This window comes from Heptranchias perlo, chromosome 10 (assembly GCF_035084215.1).
Source record: "Heptranchias perlo isolate sHepPer1 chromosome 10, sHepPer1.hap1, whole genome shotgun sequence".
Taxonomy (NCBI): Eukaryota; Metazoa; Chordata; class Chondrichthyes; order Hexanchiformes; family Hexanchidae; genus Heptranchias; species Heptranchias perlo.
In genome coordinates, this window is record NC_090334.1 from 14,251,027 (window position 1) to 14,274,931 (window position 23,905).

The 23,905-nt window shown below is 42.6% G+C and overlaps 1 protein-coding gene across 1 annotated transcript in view; it reads right to left on the minus strand.

Annotated features, from left to right (window-relative positions):
* Positions 1 to 23,905, minus strand: part of bub1bb (BUB1 mitotic checkpoint serine/threonine kinase Bb) — a 74,722-nt gene that overhangs the window by 31,594 nt on the left and 19,223 nt on the right. Inside the window, exons 6-13 of the mRNA XM_067991246.1 lie at positions 23,391 to 23,563; positions 21,959 to 22,152; positions 20,888 to 20,994; positions 19,186 to 19,409; positions 14,802 to 14,920; positions 11,561 to 11,799; positions 4,086 to 4,138; positions 827 to 946 (exon numbers count right to left, since the gene is read on the minus strand). Of these exons, the coding sequence (XP_067847347.1) occupies positions 827 to 946; positions 4,086 to 4,138; positions 11,561 to 11,799; positions 14,802 to 14,920; positions 19,186 to 19,409; positions 20,888 to 20,994; positions 21,959 to 22,152; positions 23,391 to 23,563 (1,229 nt within the window). The remainder of the gene's footprint in view (positions 1 to 826; positions 947 to 4,085; positions 4,139 to 11,560; positions 11,800 to 14,801; positions 14,921 to 19,185; positions 19,410 to 20,887; positions 20,995 to 21,958; positions 22,153 to 23,390; positions 23,564 to 23,905) is intronic.

A 23,905-nucleotide genomic window follows, 5' to 3' on the forward strand; every position in this document is an offset into this window, starting at 1 on the left:
GATGGAAACGATCCCATGGCACTATTTGAAGAGCAGGGGAGTTCTCCAGATATCCTGGCCAATATTTATCCCTCAACCAACACCAAAAATCAGATTAACTGGTCATTCATCTCCCTATTTATGGGACCATATTTTGTGTGCATTGGCTGCTCTGTTTGCCTGCAAAACAACTGGCTACACTATAAAGTTAATTAAATTGGTTGTAAAACACTTTGGGACGTGAAAGGCACAACATAAGTGCAAGTTCTTTATTTTAGGTACTCATACATTTGAGACACAGGGCTATCAAGCAAATATGGTAAACTCTCAACTGACAGGAGTATTATGCTGGCGTAATGTGTTCTGTTTGAGGTGGATGAATAGACCATAGTTAGACAGCAATTTTTAAAAATAAAAGTCAATGGCTAAGGTTTAACCCCTGTTTTGAAGCGCAGGTGAACATTTTTATGACTATATTTGGCCAGTTATTTTAAAATGTGCCACACTTATAAAGTCAGGAATGTTTCCAACCTGTTAATATACAGCTATAAGAATGCAATAAAACAATCCTGCACATCTTTAATGAGCATTCTCCCAAAATGCATGGGATTTGATAGAGCTGGTGCTACACCCTATAGCCACCAGATGTTTTTAGCAGCATAGGTAAGGGACATTGACAAAATAGCATTAGTCGGGTTTTGCAGTTCAATTGTAGGCTCTGCTACTTGTTTGGTTAAATATAGCCATTGCACTGCATTCACGCTGGTTGTGACATAGTACGGTACAGCAAAGGACATACTCATACTATATAGACTATTCAATTAAGAGATGAAGCAATTATTCTTACCCAAAGCCTCCCTGGTGCAGACAGTTGGGGATGGTTGGACAAGTTGTAAACTTCGATTCCCCGATAGGTTCTGTATCTCCACTGAAACATTTGGTTGACCACTTTCCATGCAGGCGGTATCTATTAAAAGAACAGTAAATGCATTAAACAGCTATTGCTCAGTGCATGCAGATCAAGTGTTAGAGTGAAAGTTTTCATTTTCCTACAAGCAACCAGTGCCACAGTGAGGATACCATAGTAAGTGATGCTAAGCAAAAACACAGTACTGTTAAATAGAAACATTAAAAAATAAGAGCAGGAGTAGGCCATTCGGCCCTTTGAGCCTGTTCCACTATTCAATATGATCATGGCTGATCCTCTATCTCAATACCATATTCCCGCTCTCTCCCCATACCCCTTGATGCCTTTTGTGTCTAGAAATCTATCTAGCTCCTTCTTAAATATATTCAGTGATTTGGCCTCCACAGCCATCAGTGGTAGAGAATTCCATAGGTTCACCACCCTCCGAGTGAAGAAATTTCTCTTCATCTCAGTCCTAAATGTCCTACCCCGTATCCCGAGACTGTGACCCCTCGTTCTGGAACCCCCAGCCAGGGCAAACATCCTCCCTGCATCCAGTCTGTCTAGCCCTGTCAGAATTTTATATGTTTCAACGAGATCCCCTCTCTTCCTTATAAACTCTAGTGAATACAGGCCGAGTCGACCCAATCTCTCCTCATATGACAGACCTGCCATCCCAAGAATCAGTCTGGTGAACCTTTGCTGCACTCCCTCTATGGCATGTATATCCTTTCTTAGGTAAGGAGATCAAAACTGCACACAATATTCCAGGTGTGGTCTCACCAAGGCCCTGTATAACTGTAGTAAGACATCCTCCCTCCTATACTCAAATCCTCCTGCAATGAAGGCCAACATACCATTTGCCTTCCTAACTGCTTGCTGCACCTACATGTTTGCTTTCAGTGATTCGTGTACAAGGACACCCAGGTCCCTTTGTACATCAACATTCCCCAAGCTATCACTATTTAAATAATACTCTGCCTTTCTGTTTTTCCTTCCGAAGTGGATTAACTTCACTTTTATCCATGTTATACTGCATCTGCCATGTATTTGCCCACTCACTCAACTTGTCTAAATTGCCTTGAAGTCTCTTTGCATCCTCCTCACAACTCACGATCCCCCTAATTTTGTGTCGTCAGCAAACTTGGAATTATTACATTTGGTTCCCTCATCCAAATCATTGTTATATATTGTGAATAGCTGGGGCCTCAAGCACTGATCCCTGCGGTACCCCACTAGTCACTGCCTGCCACCCTACTCTCTATTTCCTGTCTGTTAACCAATTTTCAATCCATGCCAGTATTTTACCACCAATCCCATGTGCTTTAATTTTGCACTCTTATCTGGGACTTTATCAAAGGCCTTCTGAAAATCCAAAGAAACCACATCCACTTGTTCTCCCTTATCTATTCTACCAGTTACATCCTCAAAAAACTCCAGTAGGTTTGTCAAACAAGATTTCCCTTTCATAAATCCATGTTGACTTTGTCTAATCCCGTTGATATTTTCTAAGTGTCCTGTTATCACAACCTTTAAAATAGACCCTAGCATTTTCCCTACTACTAATGTTAGGCTGAGCGGTCTGTAGTTCTGTTTTCTCTCCCTCCTTTTTTAAATAGTGGGGCTATATTTGTCATCCTCCAATCTGCAGGAACTGTTCCATAATCTATAGAATTTTAGAAGCTGACAACTAATGCATCCACTATTTCCATGGCTACCTCTTTTAGTACTCTGGGATGCAGATTATCAGGCCCTGGGGATTTATTGCCTTTCAATCCCATTAATTTCTCCAGCGCTATTTTTTTTTAAACTAATACTAATTTCCTTTAATTCTTCCTTCTCACTAGACCCTTGGTTCCCTAGCATTTCTGGGAAGTTATTTGGGTCCTCTTCTGTGAAGACAGAACCAAAGTATTTGTTTAATTGCTCTGCCATTTCCCTGTTCACCATTATAAATTCTCCCGTTTCTGACTATAAGGGACCTACATTTGTCTTCACTAAGCTTGTTCTTTTTACATACTTGTAGAAGCTTTTACAGTCCACTTATGTTCCTTGCAAGTTTACTCCCACTCCATTTTTCCCCTCTTAAATCAATCTCTTGGTCCTTTTTTGCTGAACTGCTCCCAATCATCAGGCTTGCTACTTTTTCTGGCAACTTTATATAACTCCTCTTTGGATCTAAGACTATCCTTAATTTCTTTTGTTAGCCAAGGTTGGGCCGCATTTCCTTTTGTGTTTATGCGGCAGAAAGGAATGCATAATTGTTGCAATTCATGCAATCGTTCCTTAAATGTTAGCCATTCCCTATCCACAGTCATGCCTTTAAATGAAGCTTCCCAATCTATCATAGCTAACTCACTCCTCATACCTTCGTAGTTTCCTTTCATTAGATTTAGGACCCTAGTTTTGGATTGGACTACTTCACTTTCCATCTTAACGAAGAATTCTATCATGTTATGGTCACTCTTCCCTAAAGGACCCTGCACAACAAGATTATTAATTAATCCCTTCTCATTGCACAATACCCAATCTAGGATAGCCTGTTTCCTGGTTGGCTCCTCAACATACTGGTCTAAAAAACCATCTCGTACACACTCCAGGTATTCATCCTCCACAGTATTATTGCTAATTTGGTTTGGCCAGTCTATATGTAGATTAAAGTCACCCATGATTCCATCAATAGATCAATATGAATGCTGGCAATAAAATAGACAAGAATTTTTTTTTATTTTTGCACTCCAGGCAAGAGATATTTCTCCATTTTAAGCATCCAACGTCTGCATTTGTTACTCCTGACCCGGGACTGCTTGAAGAAGATTAAAGCTCCCTTCACTCCTGCATCAGTCTGTCTTCTCCCTAGCTCCCCCCAATTTCTCACACAAACCATTCTATGGCATCTCGAGGGACATTGTGTAGTTTAGTGCCAACTGGGACAATTTTGTGGACCCATACCCACGAAGAACTGAATTGAGACTGCCAAATTCATTTCACATAGGACCCCTACAGCTAGCAGATGAAGACAACTTATTGGACTGAGCTAGATTCAAATCCCGATCCCAGAGTTAACAGCGCCTAACCTAATCCACCATTCAGGCCCCCAGAAGTAGCCAGCTCAATACAATTGAACAGCTTACTTGCAAATTCAGTGCCAAACTGTAAACATTAGGTAACGTAGGACAGAACAATGCACTACAGTTACCTGTGCAATGTGATAGATTCACACTCTTCAGTCTCGATGTATTTTGATCCAATCTGTGAAAAAGGAGTGGGTCATCAATTGAATTCTGATTTATGGATGCAGAACACAAACAAAAAAAATCAGTTTACCTTCTCTAAAGGATCAGTAGATGATGACACTGCTCAATGCAGCACTAAGAAGGGTGGTTGGGGAAGGGGAAAAGAGGGAGTCACCACTATTTCTAGTCAACAGTTTCTGTTGGAGATAAGCCTCTGGACATTAGCTCAACTGTGCCCATAAACCACCCAACGCCACTCATTTGTCAAGACTCATGTGAGGAATGGTTACTTGGCAAGGACAACAGGTGCCCCAGCATGCAATAAACACCAAAGGAAAGACGGGGGAAGGGAAAAGAAATACTGACAGAAGCAGATTTTTTTTTTAAAAGTAAAAGGGTAAAGTTTTGCAACAGTTTTGATTTCAACAGGTGCTACTGATGGCAAGAGTGAACCAAGTGACATAGTATTTACAGCACAGAAACAAGCGATTCGGCCCAACTGGTCTATGCCAGCATTTGTGCTACACACAAGCCTCGTCCCACCCTATCAACATATCCTTCTATTCCCTTAAAAACATAGAAAATAGGAGCAGGAGTAGGCCAGACAGACCTTCAAGCCTGTTCCACCATTCAATATGATCATGGTGATCCTCTATTTCAATACCATATTCCCACTCTCTCCCCATACCCCTTGATGCCTTTTGTGTCTAGAAATCGGTCTAGCTCCTTCTTAAATATATTCAGTGATTTGGCCTCCACAGCCTTCTGTGGTAGAGAATTCCACAGGTTCACCACTCTCAGTGAAAAAATTTCTCCTCATCTCAGTCCTAAACGTCCTACCCCGTATCCTGAGACTGAGGCCCCTCGTTCTGGACCCCCCAGCCAGGGGAAACATCCTCCCTGCATCCAGTCTGTCTAGCCCTGTCAGAATGTATATGTTTCAACGAGATCCCCTCTCATTCTTCTAAACTCGAGTGAATACAGGCCGAGTCGACCCAATCTCTCCTCATATGACAGACCTGCCATCCCAGGAATCAGTCTGGTGAACCTTCGCTGCACTCCTTCTATGGCAAGTATATAATTTCTTAGGTAAGGAGATCAAAACTGCACACAATATTCCAGCTGTGGTCGCACCAAGGCCCTGTATAACTGCAGTAAGACATCCTTGCTCCTATACTCAAATCCTCTTGCAATGAAGGCCAACATACCATTTGCTTTCCTAACTGCTTGCTGCTAGTTGTTTGCTAGCACCCAGGTCCCTTTGTACATCAACATTCCCCAATCTATCACCATTTAAATAATACCCTGCCTTTCTGTTTTTCCTTCCGAAGTGGATAACTTCACATTTATCCACATTATACTGCATCTGCCATGTATTTGCCCACTCACTCAACTTGTCTAAATTGCTTTGAAGCCTTTTTGCATCCTCCTCACAACTCACGATCCCACCTAGTTTTGTGTCTTCAGCAAACTTGGAAATATTACATTTGGTTTCCTCATCCAAATCATTGATATATAGTGTGAATAGCTGGGGCCCAAGCACTGATCCCTGCGGTACCCCACTAGTTACTGCCTGCCAGCCCGAAAAAGACCCATTTATTCCTACTCTGTTTCCCGTCTGTTGACAAATTTTCAATCCATGCCAGTATTTTACCACCAATCCCATGTGCTTTAATTTTGCACACTAACCTCTTATGTGGGACTTTATCAAAGGCCTTCTGAAAATCCAAAGAAACCACATCCACTGGCTTTCCTTTATCTATTCTACCAGTTACATCCTCAAAAATCTCCAGTAGGTTTTTCAAACATGATTTCCCTTTCATAAATCCATGTTGACTTTGTCTAATCCCATTGATATTTTCTAAATGTCCTGTTATCACATCCTTTATAATAGACTCTAGCATTTCCCCTACTCCTGATGTTAGGCTAACCGGTCTGTAGTTCCCTATTTTCTCTCTCCCTCCTTTTTAAAAAAAAAGTGGGGTTACATTTGCCACCCTCCAATCTGCAGGAACTGTTCCATAATCTATAGAATTTTAGAAGATGACAACTAATGCATCCACTATTTCCATGGCTACCTCCTTTAGTACTCTGGGATGCAGATCATCAGGTCCTGGGGATTTATCGGCTTTCAATCCCATTAATTTCTCCAGTAGTATTTTTTTTTACGAATACTAATTTCCTTTCATTCCTCCTTCTCACTAATCCCTTGGTTCCCTAGCATTTCTGGGAAGTTATTTGTGTACTCTTCTGTGAAGACGAACAAAAGTATTTGTTTAATTGCTCTGCCAGTTCCCTGTTCCCCATTATAATTTCTCCCCTTTCTGACTGTAACTATACTATTCTGACTATTTCTCCCTCATGTACTTATCTAACTTCCCCTACATAAGTTGGGGAGTGATTTTTTATAGAGAGACTTATTTGTGAGGTGGTACCATTTAAGTTTGGTTAGTATACAGGTTTAATAATCTCAAAAATTCCTCCTGTGCTTGTAAATGTTTTGGTGGAGGAAGAGCAGCAAAAACACCAACATATTTAATGTATAAAATGATCAACACCCTTCACAGGTGTAATCAAAAAATGGATGTCAAACCAGAGGAGGAAATAAATTCTTGGTCAAAAAGTGGCTGAGTGGAGGCAGGAAGAATACACAAGAGGCCAGTATCAGGAACAGATTTCGGTTGGGGTGGGGGTGGGGGTGGTTGAAGAGCTGCAGAGATAAAGAAGGGTGAGGCCATAAAAAGGGATTTAAAACACAAGGATGAGAATTGTAAATTTGAGGCATTGGGGGACTGGAAGCTAATATAGGATGGGTGATGCTAGTTATATCAAGTCAGCTAAGAAATGACACTGGCCAAGGGTTTTAGATATGTAGATTGTGGAATGTATACTTTTAAAGTAGGGTTGGAAAGTGAAGGGTTCTTGAGAAGCACTGTGGGGGATTTATTGCCCAAAATGCACAAGACTGCTACTTTTTGAGCAGCAGCTAGTTAAATAAGGAGGTACAGACTTAATTAACTATATTACATTCACTCCTCACCCCCCACCCCCACGCACAAACTCCCATAGTTCGGATAACAAATGAGGAAGTACTACACATACTAAGATTTCTGGCCATCAGCTCAATAAATTGCACACTGACTCAGGAAGTAGGTGGTAACCCAGTGATAGAAATGGATGATACCATTGATACTGATTTAGAAACTAGCTCTAGACATATCCGTCCTACAGATACAAAATTTAAGGAAACTATGAAGGCTACAGCATGTATTTGAAAGCAAAGATAAGTAACCTACCCTTTGATTAGCGACCCCATTGATAGGTGCACAGATAGAGGGCTATGTAGAGGCAATAAATTCATTAGGGTAGTTACATGTTTACCTAGGGCTAGAGTTAAGGATATTGCTAAGAATATAGGGTTTCGTGAAGAGGATAGAGTAAGGGATGTGGGTACTAATGATACGTCAGCTGCTTTCACACAATGCAAGACTTGTGCTGGCACCACTGTTCCATATACAGCTCACGTAGCCAGCTGCAACCTAAAGCTAAACCAGAGGTTTGCTTAGGCTGGCAACTGAGAAGACCCACATCTCTTTTTTTAAATTAAAAACGTCGTCCCAGCTGCTGGCCTTCGTGAATTCAGCACGTGGACAACGGGCAGTGCTAGAATGGATCCAACATAGTGTAAAAGCAGCTTCTCCATAGGAAGTCCATAATGCAAAAGGAAGCAAAAATCAAACCATGGTGCATAAATTTAAAACAAAGGACACTGGTAGTGGTTTCAGGATTGCTACCAGTGGATCCCAAGAGAAATAATAGAATTATTGGCTACAGAGGTGAAGCAAAAATAAATTTATAGATAATGAGATGAAATTAATGAGAAGACATTTAAATTAGGTTAGAGACTAAAAAACTGGCACAGAAAGTTGAAATAACAATTGGGGAGCATTTAAATGAAGGCTAGAGAGATAGCTCACCAAAAGTGTTGTACTCATTTAGGGAAGAGGCAGCTAAATTAACATTTAGACAGTTAAAAATAATATAGGAGAATGTAGTTTAAGGAATGGAGGGATGAAAAAAGAACCCAAATAAATCATGGGAGGTGTTTTCATACAAATGCTGGAAGCAGTAAGCTGTTGGAATTGAGGGGTGCATGCTGCAAGTGAGAATTTAGATTTAAATGGAGTCAGAAACATGCTTTAACATAAAACAATGGAACAGAATGGATGCAGAAGGGGGAAATATTTCAACAGGATAAGTTAGGCCACAGAGCAAGCACAAGCCAGACAGAAAGCGAAAGGGAGGAAAGATTGTTTCACGAGAACAAAAGTGGCCAAGGAGAGATCCAATTGAGGTGCACAAAATTAGAGGTTTTCGTAAAAGGAAACTAAGAAAACCTACTTCCTCTGGCTGATGAGTTAGATAAGAGAGGGCATAAATTTATAGACCATCGCCAAAACAATAAAGGGAGAGGGTAGGAGAATTGTTTTTGTTTATGCAGAGGGTCAAGAAAATTGCTTTTAAAAGGGTAGTAGACAGAAATTTAAAAAGGAGATAAGGAAAGTATAGGGGAATGGGGTTAAGTGGATAGCTTTCAGAAAGGCAGCACAGACAAATGGCTTCCTTCGGTGCTGTAAAGTTCTACAATTCTATGAACTGAACAGGAGGATCTAGGTAATCATGAGGCATCTTTGGAGATAGTTTGGTTACAATTGGAATCCAGGATAGATCCCAAGTTGATCATATGTATGCTATAGGCTTCAAGGGCAACCAGCTAAAGTTAGGAAGTTTTGTAAGTACACTAGCAAAGCAATGCAGGATCATTTTTATGGGTGATTTCAAGTATCCATCTGTTAAGTGGACTGAAACGGGGCAGCAAAATGAGGATGAGGTAATAAAGCAATTTATTGATATCACTGATTCCCAGAAACAAACAGGTTTCACTGCAATTGGTATTTAGCAGTGAGGTCAAGATGTGTGATCTCACTGTGGGTGAATATCTGGACTAATTAGTGAATAACGAAGAGCTGCAAAACCAGGGATAATATTAGTGCAACAAAATTTAACAGCATAAAGAAAGCCGAGAGATGGTGGATTGGGGCACAGAACTGGGCAATGATCATTACAATATAGAAAGTATTTCTGCAGAAATAAAGCCTTGTAATACCCCAGAGAAAGGGTTGAAGGTGAAGGTAAAGCTAAAGCTTCTGTGGTTGGATAAGATCTTAAGTTTACTTTCCTAAGAAACTTTGCAATGTACAAAATATCAAATAGTCGAGAAACATAAAAAGTAGTCAAAAATCAACTATAGTAGAAAGGATAAAATATAATTGTAAATAAGGATGATGGAAAATAGGGCAATTGTTGAGGCAATTAAATTATGGGAGAAGACAGTAAACAAAACAAACAATCAAGAGCCACTGGAACAGGTTATAAAATTAGGATAACCTGGTCACCACATTACAGGAAAGATGTGATTGCACTAGAGAGGGTACAGAGAAGATTTACAAGGATGATGTTACCAGGACTGCAGAATTTTAGCTATGAGGAAAGACTGGATAGGCTGGGATTGTTTTCTTCAGAACAGAGGAGGCTGAGGGGTGATTTAATTGAGGTGTATAAAAGTATGGAGGGGCCTAGATAGAGTGGATAGGAAGGACCTATTTCCCTTAGCAGAGAGGTCAATAACCAGGAGGCATAGATTTAAAGTAATTGGTAGAAGGATTAGAGGGGAGCTGAGGAAAAATCATTGCACCCAGAGGGTTTGGAACTCACTACCTGAAAAGGGTGGTAGAGGCAGAAACCCTCATCACATTTAAAAAGTACTTGGATATGCATTTGAAGTTCCATAACCTACAAGGCTATGGTCCAAGTGATGGAAAATGGGATTAGGCTGGGTAGCTCTTTTTCGACCACAGACACGATGGGCCGAATGGCCTCTTTCTGCACTGTAATTTTTTTATGATAAAGGAAAATGCAAAAGTAAAATAGATATTTTGCATTTGTTTTCCCTCTGAAGACAATGCAATAACCTGATTTACAGGGTGGGGTGTTTAGGTAAAATTAGAAGCAACATATAGCAGGTAGTCAAGGTTAATGGACTTGAGATGAATAATGCTGCAGGACCCAATTCAATTTATCCGAGATTACTTAATGAAATGAGGGAAGTGTATATGGGAGATTAGTTGATATTTTCAATTGTTTAATGCAGTCTGGGATGGTTTGAGACTTCAAACGTAGTTCATGTGGTGCTATCATTTTAAAAAAAAACAGGCACTGGGATTATAGGCTTGCGAGCTTAAATTCAGCTGTAGGGAAGATACTGAAGTATTAAAATAAGCCACCATGAATGAATAGTTCCACATTTAATAAGAAATTGAGTTTAAGAAAGCATGGTCAGGGGATATGGATTTCCAGAATGCTTCTGATATAGTCCCACATAGAATAAATATTTTTAAAAGTAATTTAATGTCATGCTATTATTGGGAATTTGTTTGAAATTGCGTTAATGAGCATGGTCGTTGATGGGAAGGGTTCAGGTTGGGGCATGATGAGTGGAGTTCCTAGGGCCCTCTGATGTCCATTTTATTCATAATCTTGAAGAAGGTGTTAGTTGAACTGTTCAATTGCTAAATGATGCATAAATAGAAAGCTGGCAATAAAATGATTACCGGATTGCAAGCCCAATCTTTTTAAGTTATTGAATGGACTCATTAACGGCAAATGCCATTAACGTGAAGTGCTGCTTCATGCAGCTAACTAAGACAAATCTGTTCCACGTATGGGTCCTATTTTGCAAAAAGTCAGTGAAAAAGCAAGGCCATGCAAGCCTAGCCTCATAAAAGAATCGAGTACCTCCCCTTAAAAAGTGAAGATGCCACTTAATATAGTCCAGAATTGGTTTGTCCAAAACAGATTTTAAAGTAAAACATTTAAATAGCAAAGTCTGGTGAAACCAAAACAAAAATTCCATGCCCAGTCACAGAAGGCAGCAAGAGGTTGATGCTCAGTCACACAGGTATGAACTACAGCTTATAATGTGGGCAAGTCAGGAAAGGCTGTCCAGAAATCTCACTTGCACCTGTGGATGCAGACTTAGCCAGTCTCAGGGGGCCAGGAAAGGGGCTCTATGGTAATGCATTGAAGTCACTTTAAGGAAAGCAAATATGGTTCTCAGAGGTATTGCTTGAAATAAACTTGATCAGAGATCAAGAGCTCATTGGGTAGTTGCTATCAGTGTATTTAAGCGTTGCCCACATATGTAAACAATGAAGCATTTGTATATTATTCTTGTGCAAGAGATCTAATTGACTGAAAAAGCAATTCTGATTCAGCAGCTTAAAATGTCCACTGCACTCTCGCTCCATCTTGTTACTGGCTCCCAGCTACATGCAGTAAGGAAAAAGGTAGAGAGCTCAAAATGCAACAAAGTACTTACCCCTCTCTGCAAGGATCTTCAGCTTTCATTTCTGATAGGTCAGATTCTGTGGCAAATTCCCCAGCGATAGTCCCTGAACACGTTACGGTGTTAGCAACTGCCACATTCTGGAAGTTAGGATGAAGACTTGCAGAGCAGGAAATTTGAGACAAGACATATTCGTCCGTGTGGATGGACTGGGTTTGTGTAGCCAACACAAATGTGCTCCTGGGTGTCTGGGCTTGAAGATCTGATTTGTACTTTTTAAAAAAAAAAGTGCATGTACTTATTAAAATAAGACATTTACACAACTAAACTGTAGGCAGACACAGATACACCGCAATATGAAAAACAGCCTCCGATTCTATGCAAAAATAAATTAGAAAAAGAGAAAAAAAGTTAGACATTACAGTGCAATGTCCAGCTGACAGAAGTGGTTCTCATCTGGCAAGTTAGAAGTTACATCGCCATTGAAATTACTTCATGATTTAATATCATTCATATATATCATCTGTCCACATTTGAGTGTGCGTTTTGAGACACAGTTCCCAGTATATGGATAAACTCGGTTGTCACAAGTGGCATCTGTGGTGGGAATGTCCGATCTTGCCACATTCACTATTCATAGTACGGACCAGTGCTTTGGGAAGATGAAAGGAGTATGAACTGGGAGGATAAGAGGATAAGCATGCCTCTGAACTAGTTTGTGGGAGGTGTGGGGTGATTGTTTTGGAACTGGCCTAGACACATGATACCTCCAAACTGTTGGGGTGGTTGGGAACAATTATTTTGGTTCCTCAACAGCCAATCACTTTTTCCTTTAAGATCAAAGGGATATCAATTGGAAAATATAAAAAAGGACTAAAAAGGTTACATTTTTAACACCCAGAAAATGCCACTTTTAAAAGCAAAAAGTTAAAACTGTCCAGGGAAGCACACCTTAGGCCATGCCTAGAAATGCACAAAGATCAAGTTGGGCGGGGCGGAGGAGGGAGGGGGAGACGACGTTTGGAAGAAATGTGTACAATTCTAAAGTGTGCTGGGCACAGACCTGAGTGGAATGATCCTATGGTAAATAAGGCAAGTCCAGAGTCTGAGGGGGTTAAATTGGATAACCTCTGAAAAAGGTTGTGGGTATCGCAACACGCAATTAACCCGCGCTCATTTGTTGCGATGCAGGCAGCACGTTACAATCGCGCTGCCTGCTGTTTTAAATGATTGCTGTATGCAGCCAGCACTACCTGCACTGTTGATTGGCTGCACGCATTAGCAGGGAGCCCTGATATCGCGAATGGCTCGCACTTCTTAAATGCAGCCTGCACCTCTTGAAGGGGAGGTGAATTGTGGCTGTAAGAAGTGGTGGGAGTGGTGTCAAAACTGAATCTGAGCTGTGATACTTTGAAGAATGGCTGTGTCTGGAAGAGAGCGTGCACCAAGGTTCTCTGATGATGCACTGGAGGCCTTGGTGCAAAAGATGGAGAGGCATCTTGTATCTGCAGGGGAGGCAGGAGGCTCTCCAGATATATGCTGAAGAGGCAGTGGGAGGAAGAAGGGGAGGAGGTAAATGCCAGGACCATAGCTCCAAGAACATGAATGCAGTGCAGGAAGAAGTTCAAAAAGATTAAAATGAGTTGTCAAGGTGAATAAGTTCAAGCTTAAAGTGGCATATTGTACATCACTGCTCAATTCACTACACCCCCATCACCCACCTACCAACAATCTCTATCAGTCAATATTCAACTGTTCAAATCACACACTTATCACTGTTGCAAGCCTCACACCCACAACTCACAATTCACACATACTGGTAGCTATTCAGCCATGACAGCCACATCACCCAAACATCTTGCAGGACACTCACTGACACACTTCCCATTTTCTTGCAGAAGGTGGCGCATAACAGGAGGCAGCAAATGGCAGTGGCGCGCTCCATAGAACACGAACCTGCTGTCCTTGCAGGATGACAGCATTCCTGCTCCCACCCCTGCCACTCCTGTGCCCTTGCCGGTCAGCCAGCCAGTCTGCTTCTCAGAGTATAAAAGCTTTATCCAGGTTTAGAAAACCTCCAAAAACACGTACAAATGCATCAGCAGCCAGCAGAAATAATCCAGCAAATAACCTGTAACTCCTGCTTGATCCTGTTAAATAGCACTGGGCGGAGGGGGGGGGGGGGGGGGTCCTTCATGCCCTTTAAGTCACGTTCAGCTGTGCGAGGTTAAGACAGTACGTTGGATGGAGTGCGGAGTTCCAAAATAACAGCAGTCCCTTTAAATCTGCATTGCACACTGATTCGCGTCATAATCTCCCTACTCTGCATGCTGTAGGCGTCATTAGGTGTGCGCAAGCCCCTTTACCACTTCCTGTTGGAAGTGTGCGCACGCATCTTGGACCCCATTTTCGAGGCTTAGTGGGCCATGTAGTGAAAAAAAAGGGTGCCAAACAGCCCAATTTCATCCCCCAAACCTTCAGTTTTTTTTTCTCAAAACAAAAACATTCTGCTGCTACTGGGAGAAGGAACTTTTAATATATAAAGAAAAATAATTCCCAATAAAATTGAACAGGTCTCTTCCTCGCTAGATGAAAATACAGTGCCCATGTTCATTGTACATCCCGAACATACTGGAAAATGCACTAAGGTATCAAAAAAAAATTTCTGGGCAGCATGATTCCAGATGTGCCCTCTCCACCCAAGAGAATGAAATCTTGTGCCTTAAACACTTGTATCCCACTTCAGGTTTTCATGCATTAGGTTCCCTCTCCCCACCTCCCTCTCCCAATATGAATGAGAGAATATAATGTTTAACTAAAATTAAATTACAAGCTTGTGTCCCACTGCATTATCAGTGTAATTATTTGTTTCTATGTCACAGGTTTATTTCCAGGGCCATTTGAGTTGCTAGATTTTTTTAAGCTGTTTTGTTACTTTTCTAGGTCAACATTTATGCGTCTCACTGTCAGTTTGTGGGAAGTTGCTGGCACAGAACGGCTGCCACATCAGCATACATGAGTGTCACTGCACTTGTAAATTCAAGTGCTGAAACCTGGCTTGGTAAGGTGGTATATAAATACAAATATTATATCCCAATGATGTAATAAATGGAGTTGCAGAAAACATTACATCAATAGGATAAGAGCATATTGAATGAAAATTAGGTCATTTTTAAATTTAACATATGTAGCCAATCTCATTAATTTTCTACATTGCCCTTAGTAGGAATCTTAAAATCAGCAGCGTCACTACATCTATACACAGGCAACGAACCTGTTGTGCTTCTAGTTGCCTGTGTTCTTCCAGCATCTTCACTCTCATTTGTGCAATGTGGTTTAATTGCTTCAACTCCTCCTCTTCCTGCTTTAACTTCATCAACTTTTGTTCTTGTTCTGCATACAAATACAAGATAGTAACAACTGTCCTCTTGCCAGCTCTAAGGCTTTGCAGCAGCTTCTAGGCCGCAACAGCATTTATCAGAACACCATTAAATACGTTAAAAAGTTAGAGACCAGGGGCCCGACTTCCGGGTTCCCCGCTGACGCGCCGGCGCGCGCACGCGGCCCCCGCTGGTGGGAATCCCGCAGGCAATTAAAGCCAGCGGGATGCCACTTGAGAGTATTTATGTAGCTATTTCAGGTCATTAACTGACTCGATTAAGGGACTGTGTGTGATTTTGGATCAACATGGGACTGTTTCCCACACTGGGGGAAACACTCCCAGATTGAATGGACGTGTTGCAGCTGTCAGCCTGTGGCAGCTGCAAAGGTCCATTTGAGTGGGGGGGGGGGGGGGGGGGCGGGGGAAAGGAGGGAGGAAAGAGATCCTCACCCATTGCAGGAGGCCACTCTGTCACTTGGGACAAAGTTTGGCCTCCACCACCCTCCTCCTGACGGTCAAAGTCACCAACCTGCACACTTACCCCGGGGTCTGGAGACATGTACCTACCTTGCGGACCCCTTCAGATGTACATCTTGCGGATGGGGGCCGCCGTAGCTGCAGTCATGACCTCCTCGGAGGGCGAACGGCATCGCCCGCCTCGCCATCCACCTCTGACACGTGGAGCTCCACAACAGTGCTGTGACACATCCACCTGTACAGCAGGAGGGAGGGCTAGCGCAGAGAGAGATGTGTCGCAGAGGGCACTACCCTCGCCACAGGTTCCACAGACCGAGGCTCAGCCTCCTGGACCTCTCTAAGCAGCAGTACACACGGAGGCTCAGAGTCACTCGACATGTAGCCGTGGACATCTGCAGCCTCTTTCATGCCGAGCTGCTCCTGGCTGGCCCGTGCACCATCTTTCTACCTGTCGCTGTCAAAGTCACCACTGCCCTCCTGAACTTCTCCACAGCCTTCCAGGGTGCAACCGGGGACATCGCTGATGTCTCTCAGTCGTCTGCGCAGAAGAGCCCTGCAAATACACCTACACCCACTCTGCAGTGACACAATGTGTGGCATCAGTGGTGGGTCCTCATAGTGATACCCAGGAGCGGGCATTATTGCACAAACCGGACAGGATTCTCAGAACAACTCACATCACACATTATATTGGCACCACATGGCAGTAGTGGTGCCAATATAATGTGTGATGTGAGTTGTTCTGAAATTCAATAGAAGTAACAACCATGACAAACCCTCAAACACCCTTGTGCATCCCCTTCATGCTCACGACACGTTTCCCTTACGCTGCCTACTGCACATATGTGATGCATGCCCTGTGGCTGCAGCACAGATGGTGGCAGGTTGAGTGAGGCTGGCCGTGAGAGAGATGCACGAGGGGGTGAGTATAGGATAGAGCCATGAGATTGTATGAGGATTGGGTTGCGTGGTAGTGGTGGGGTGAGTACTGGAGGTGAGTAGGTGCAGGTAAGATGAGGATGGGGTTTGAGTGGGTATGAAGGGTGATGTGACAGAGTAGTGTTGGCAGTGCAGAAGGAGATGAGTGGTGGGGGCAGTGATGTGGCAGACGGAGTGTAGGGGAAAGACTACGTGTACTCACGGTGGCTGACCTACTGAGGTCATTGGACCGCCTCCTGCACGGTGTGCAGGTGGGCGATATGTTGGTGGCGCGGGTGACCTCCTCTGCCACCTCGAGCCAGGCCTTCCTGGTGGCAGAGGCAGGCCGCTTCGTCCCGTCCGCCGGGTGAAAGATCTCTGTCCTCCCCCTCCTCCTCACCCCATGTATTGATACCTGGGGTGAGGCATCATTAAACTGGGAGCAGCCTTCCCCCTGGGCTGCTCCATGCAGTCATCTTTGCTATTTGTTGCAGCATCTGTCAGTGGAGGACTGCCCCTTTAAATAGAGCGCCTCCAGCTGACAGATCTTACTGCGCATGCGCAGCCCGCCCAACGCGCAGATCAGCAGCGGGGGACCCGGAGGAGCAGGTAAGTGGCTCCAATTAGTGCGTTGCCTGCTACGATCGCGCGGGAAACCCACTAATTTCACCGGGCGCGTTACCCACGCGCCCGCTTGCCCACCCGCCGAGAACCCACACCCCTGCTAAAATCGGGCCCCAGGTTAGTACAAGATCCCTTCACCGCTGAGACACGGGTGCAAATCCAGCCCAGCCTGCAGGGATAAAGTTCATCTGCTGGCTGGGGTCCAATGTAAAAGGACTCAGGGACAGAATCGGCCCAGTTCCTATTGCGTGCAAGGCCTCAACACGAAATTGCCACTGTGCTGCTTCACACAGATGCCACATAATTGCTGGTGCGGGAAATGAGCAGTCATGTTGGTAATTGGCTGGTGGGGAGGCGGGCAGAGAAGCATTCTTTTGGGGTTGAGATGCACCAATGGAACAGATTGTAGTTTTGCCTTGCTTAATTTAAGCAAGTTACACCTAGAAAAAAAAAACCTCATTAGTTGTTTAAATAACTTAAGAGGTGAAGATGGTCTTGCCAGTTAAGTTACTGAACACAAAATGTTCCATTCCCCACCAGTAACATACTCAACTTGGGTGGGGGAAATGCTTATAAAGTACAATAGTATTCTGAGCCAAAGTACTGCTGGCCCAAGAGAACGGTCATTTATTAACATTGGGTTGACTTAATTACTCTCCACCAACATGTGCAAGATTATACTGCTGTATGTCTGCAGTCTGGGGTAGAAATTTACACAGATCGAGAGCAACATCACAGAGCATCACAAGTACATCATATCTTTCAAGACATACCTGAAGAAAGTCTACAAAATGGATAGACAGGCAACACGTGTTATTTTTAATCCTTGAGCAAACCGATGAGTACTAATTTCAGCTCCTCACATCACTGCCGAATTAATTCATTGGGCGTCAAGGCCAATTCACAACTTGACTGGATTGCTCCAGTGATGCAACCAGGTTAAACTACAATGTTCAAGTCCCAGGAACCCCATTTTAGGCTCATCAGCCACTGATTTTAAATTAACAAAGGGGCCAGTCAGATATATGAAATGGTGAGAGTGTGACAGGTAGGACTATAGAATTTTTTTTTCAGTAAATATTTTTAAAAGCGTTGAAATAGAAGAGACTTGAAGAATGCTATATTATATGATAAAACTATTCCTGACATCCATCTGGCAAATTATATTCACCTTTGTTTTGTCCCTACAGTAATAGAACTGAAAAGTTAAAATGGTCAGCTCAGGGAACACCAGTGTCCAAGGATGAAATCCTTTAGTAAATGGATTAACATTATGTTTGTTAAAGGTCAGGACATATATGATAAGAATAGGCTTGGAATGGTCAAACACTCCATAAAGATGCATTGATTATTCCTCAGTACTGTACATGTGCTTACCTGAATGTTTCCTTGCAGATTATCATTGTGGCAACAAGCTGACTTATTTGTCCATTAGCTGCACACAAAATCAAGAACTTGGAGCAAATGTTACCATACACCAAAAGGACAGACTGCATAGAAAGCACCTTTTCCCATTTATTGAAGTAGTATCTTCGACAACTTGGTCAAGTACTTTACTGAACACAGGGCGGAGGGGGTTCCCTGCTGTATATGATCAAGTACTGGTTCTACTCAGTGGCATCACCTAACCTCAAGATCAGAAGGCAGCAACATCATCTCCCTCTACTAAGAAAATAATGACTACATTCACGCACAGAGTATTAATGGATTCACGACTTTGCAGCAAATTAATTCTTGTTTAGTTCAACATCCACATATTCAGCAATTCATTAGCAACTGAAGTTGAAGTATATGGTTTCCATTTACCTCCTGGTGTCAGCCTTGGCTCAATGGTAGCACTCCTGCCTCAGAGTCAATAGGTAGTAGGTTCAAGCCTCGCTTCAGCATGGAGCACAAAATCTAAGCTGAGCAAGGGAGTGCCGCACTGTCAGAGGTGCCGTCTTTTGGATGAGACATTAAACACCTGCCCTCTCAGGTGAGAGTGAAAGATCCCATGGCGCTAGTTCTCACCAAGATTTATCCCTTAACCAACATATTGTCTGATCATTTATGTCATTGCTGTTGCGGGACCTTGCAGAGCACAAATTGGCTGCAACGATTTCCTATAATAGAACAGTGACTACACTTCAAAAGTACTTCATTGGCGGTAAAGTGCTTTGGGACGTCCCAAGGTCATGAAAGCCACTATGTTAATGCAAGTTCTTTCTTTCAAGCGCTCAGCAAATTGACAGTTAAGACCTTACAAAACATTACAAACCTTTGATGCTAGCTTTATATCTCTTTTTGAATTCCTCTGCTCGGAGTTCCTCAAAAGAGAACTCACGCAGTCCAGCGTAGATCTGATCTTTTGAATACATGGACACTTCCTTCTTTTCTTCTTTGCAGTTTTGTACTTGCACCCTGGCCAACGGATTCACCTCTTTGCAGGGTTTCCGAGCACTCAACGCTGGGGTGAACAAGGGCTCAATCTTACGGGGCGTCCTGCAACAGATCAATGCAAATATTATCCCTAAATTTCAATTTCAAACCCAGGAGAGGGAATGCCTTGAACTTTTAAATTTCTCCTTTTAAAAAGGAGACCAAAAGCACATCATGTCCTTGTTCATACGTACTCCTTTAGTATACAATATAAGCACATATTTCTAGTCCGCACAGTAGCACATGAATCTCTGGTCATGTGATTAAATCTAAATCAGCCAAGTGGTCGGAATCCGGTTGTCACACTGTGTATTTTGTATTTAAGAGGGCATGGCTACATCGCTAGGTGATGCTAAAATCAAAATAGGACACTAGCCACTCACCAAAATGAGACAGATTATAATCAAATTGTTCATTCCTGGAGTAGTATGATTAAGCATGCTTCTGGTTTTATACATTGATAGTCTTGCACTTGATCAGCTAGCTTGTAAGAAAGGCCTATGGTTTGAGAGATTAAAAAACGTTACAACGTCCTCAAATGCGCCAGTGAATAAACTCATTGCCCGGTGTAGTGCTATGCTACACAAATCAGAATGTCCCTGGTTTGAACCTCAAGTCATTGCTGATTTCACATGGGGCAGCAGATGGAATGTGCTACAATTGGTCACGGTACCCCTGGGCTAGAGAAGCAAGAACAGGCCAGTCAAGGTTCCCAGTCCTGATCCCTATCCAGTGATTGGCTGGAAAGTGTGCTTCCATGGGCAAGAAATGGACGGACTTTGCTGCAGTGCTCTCGATGGTCATATAACATTGCCAACACTCGCTGCCAAAGATCACAGATGGAAAAAGGGCACCTGGGCAGAGTACCAGAGAAACACTGCAGAATTAACTCCAAACAAACTCCTATCTTGTGGTATAAATTCCAGCAGTCAGAGGCTTGCTATTTGCAAGCAAGAATAAAATGTTAAAAACCCAGTTGCTTGAAAAGTGGAAGATTATGGCTGCTTAAGATTGGACCCAACAGCTCTGGAGTAGATCAGCATGGTTTAGAATTAGACATACTTATTCTTTTGTGCAGATGAAGATTTAACCTAATCTGCTGTACTTGTACTCAGATATGAAGTAACATAGTAAAAAGCAAATCAAGATCGGAAAAATATTGCTGGAGAGGGTTTTAAAATTCTGTTTTGGTGGCAAAGGTCATTTAAAAACTAATTTCCAATTAAGAAAACATTGGTTGACCTTTCCCCAATCTTTTTTTAAAACTTAAAGTAATTTAAGCTCATAAGGCAAATAAATTAACAATGGGGAATGAAACATTTTCCAATTTCAGCATTTCCCCCCTCCTCCAATCCAATTCAAGATGGAGTGCTCCTAGATCAGGAACAATATAGCCAGCTGCAATGTCTAATTACTTCTGCTATGCCTCAAAAGAGCATCCCCCCCACACAAGTATACAAGCCATACGTGGGAGGGGGTTTACACACATCTCTAGAAGAGGGATACTGATCTTAAACGACGGTCATTAATTTTAAACATACGTGGTCTCCACATGAGCAGATTCTTCCTCGTAAAGCTGGAAGTCAGGTTTGCTGGCCGACAAGGCTTCAGAAAAGGGAACTGAACGTATGCTGGAACGCTGAGGTATCTGATGGAAGCAGCAATAGAACAAAACTTAATATACCATTCAGTTTATTTCAGTTAACTAAGTAACATCATTGCACAAGATGGGTTGAGTGACAGATGCTTTATAATAGTAATATGATTTTTTTTTTAAAAAAGCAAACAACATTATTGACAAATGGTTAGTTCTAATAATTTATAGGAGAAAGGAGGTCAGCAGATCAGAGTAAAACATATCCTCACGAAGGAGAAGTTCACCTGACTCCCGATGGGAAGATGATGATCTCAACAGGATGTTCTCCACACATACTCAACACACCCAAACAGGAAGAAGATACATCATCCATGATGCACCCTAGCCTCACAAAATACATCGGTGAGATATCTGAATAAGATATTGTTTACACCCCTCAGAATCAGCTGATATTTTTCATGTTGCATTTAAAGCACGTGAAAGTGACTGCTGCTTACACGCAGTTATTTTAAAGTCTTTTTTTCCCCCAAACCGTTCTCTTCTTCAGGTATTTTAGTCACAGTTTTAAACTTAAAGAGGTGAATTTTGTCCCTCACTGTTTCCATAGGAGCGATGATTAGTCAATAAATGTCAAAGAGCAGAACAGCCCTTTCAGTATTTCAATTGAAAGCCTAGCACCTAACTCGTCTTGAACTCCCCTAACTTGATCCATTATTCTTCAATAAAGTGCCATGGGTCATTTTTGTTCAGTATAACATTGATCTGAACAGTCAAATGGGGCCACGTTTTAAAATCTCATCCAAAAGACGGCACCTCTGACAATGCAGCACTCCCTCGGTACTGCACTGAAGTGTCAACCTACATTTTGCACTCAAAGTCCTGGAGTGGGACCTCCAACTCAACCTTCTGACTGGGATGCCAGAATGCTACCAGTGAGCCAAGCTGACACTATGAAGAGGGTAAGAGTTCAAAAGTCCCTACAGCAGCAATCTCTCCTCACTCTATTGATCCATACCCTTGATGTATTCCAGGTTCCTGGCTTGATTTCATTCTCTTTAGCAGAAGTCGAAGGAAGTGTGGACCATTGCCCTGGAGTTGAGCTCCGTTGGTCTACAGGCTGGTTGCCCAGTCGATTTTCATTGAACACTTCAAAAGTGCCACACTGTTCCTGAGGGGGAGCCACTCGCAGTCCAAGACCTTGGCTTTGTGCTAAAACAAAAAAGTTATAGTTCTTCAATGCATAGCACCAATTTAAGTTCGACACTATCACAATTTCCCTTCATAATCAACTCAACTTCTCTGCATTCATTTAATCACTACGCTTACATGCAACAGGAAAAAGTTTCTCCAGCACTCAAATGAATCCCAGGTAAGGGGTGGGGAGGAAAGAAAAAGAGGAAGTTATTCCAAACCTTTATAAAAATCACTGATTACACCAGCACCGCACTTTAGGAAGGATGTTAAGGCCTTGGAGAGGGTGCAGAGGAGAATTACTAGAATAGTACCAGGGATGAGAGACCAGTTATGTGGAGAGACTAGAGTACCCCTTGGAGCAGAGAAGGTTACGGGGACATTGGGGTTTTTGGAGTAAATAAGGAGAAACTGTTTCCATTGGTGGGAGGTCGGTAACCAGAGGGCATTTAAGATAACTGGCAAAAGAACCAGGTGAGGAGTATATATTTTTTTTAAATTTAAAATTAACACAGCAAATTATGATCTGGAATGCACTGTCTGAAAGGGAGCCGATTCAATAGTAACTTTCAAAAAGAATTGGGTATATACCTGAAAAGGAAAAATTTGCAGGGCTATGGGGAAAGAGCAAGGGTATGGGACTAATTGGATAGCTCTTTCAAAGGGCTGGCGCAGCCACCATGGCTCAAATGGTCTCCTCTTGTGCTGTATGATTCTACAAGGAGGTTGCATCCATCAAGTCTCCAGCAGGTCGATCTTAGAAACCATTAATTGAGCGCCATTATCATGAGGCTTCACCAAACAAGTCCGAGTGACAGAATTTCCCTCCAAAGGACAGTAACAAAAGTGATTTGAATGGAGCAACATGTTGGAGCACCAGTACCAATGACAATGTGAGGACTGTGGGGTGGGGGGGGACATGGTGGAAACAGAGAGAGAGAGAGAAAGGAGGAAGAGAGGCAATTCAATTTTACACTCCGATTTATGGATCTCAGATGCAGTGACACAGGAGGCAAAAAACAGATACATCCAGCAGCCCATCACATCTAGCGCCCAGCTCGAAGGAACTGAGAGATCAACTTTGGCCCTCGCCCCCTCTTTCCTTCGCCACAGTGACCAGAGGAATAGAAGTGGGGGGGGGGGGGGAAGTGCGGTGGAGAGGAACAATGACAGGGGATTCGTAAAGCAACAAATGGTGTCAAGTTCTAATTATATTATTCTAATTATTTAGTTCTACCAGTGGGAAACGTTCTTACCTCTCTCAGAATTGTCAACACGGTTGACCGGTGCCATAGCTTTCTTTCGTCCACTGCGTTTCAGCTCTCCAAGAGCAGTTCTTTGCAGTTGAACTGTCTCAGGAACAAAGTCTTCATCTGTTCCTTCAGCTATGGAGGCCACGACCTGCTTAAATACACGGGATTGAAAGTGCCTGAGGAAAGCAAAAAGATAAAGCACTAATTACTGCACCTGGCCTTTAATTAACACACTAGCATAGTGTTCTTTTCATCAGTGCAGTCATGGAGATGGTTAATTGTGCACCAGCTAATATTCTGTAGTGTTGCTCACGGATAGTCCACGGTCTAGATCATGGTTATGCTTAGTTACTCCATCTTTTTAAAGATCATTGCTGAGGAACTCCTTGGGGAAGTGGTCTAAATAGGCATACTGTGGTCAATTAAAAGCTATTTACTGTTACTGCCCAAATTGGCAGCTGTTTGACAATTCAAAGACTAGAAAGAAAAGACCGGCAGAGATCTGCTAAATCTGCTCT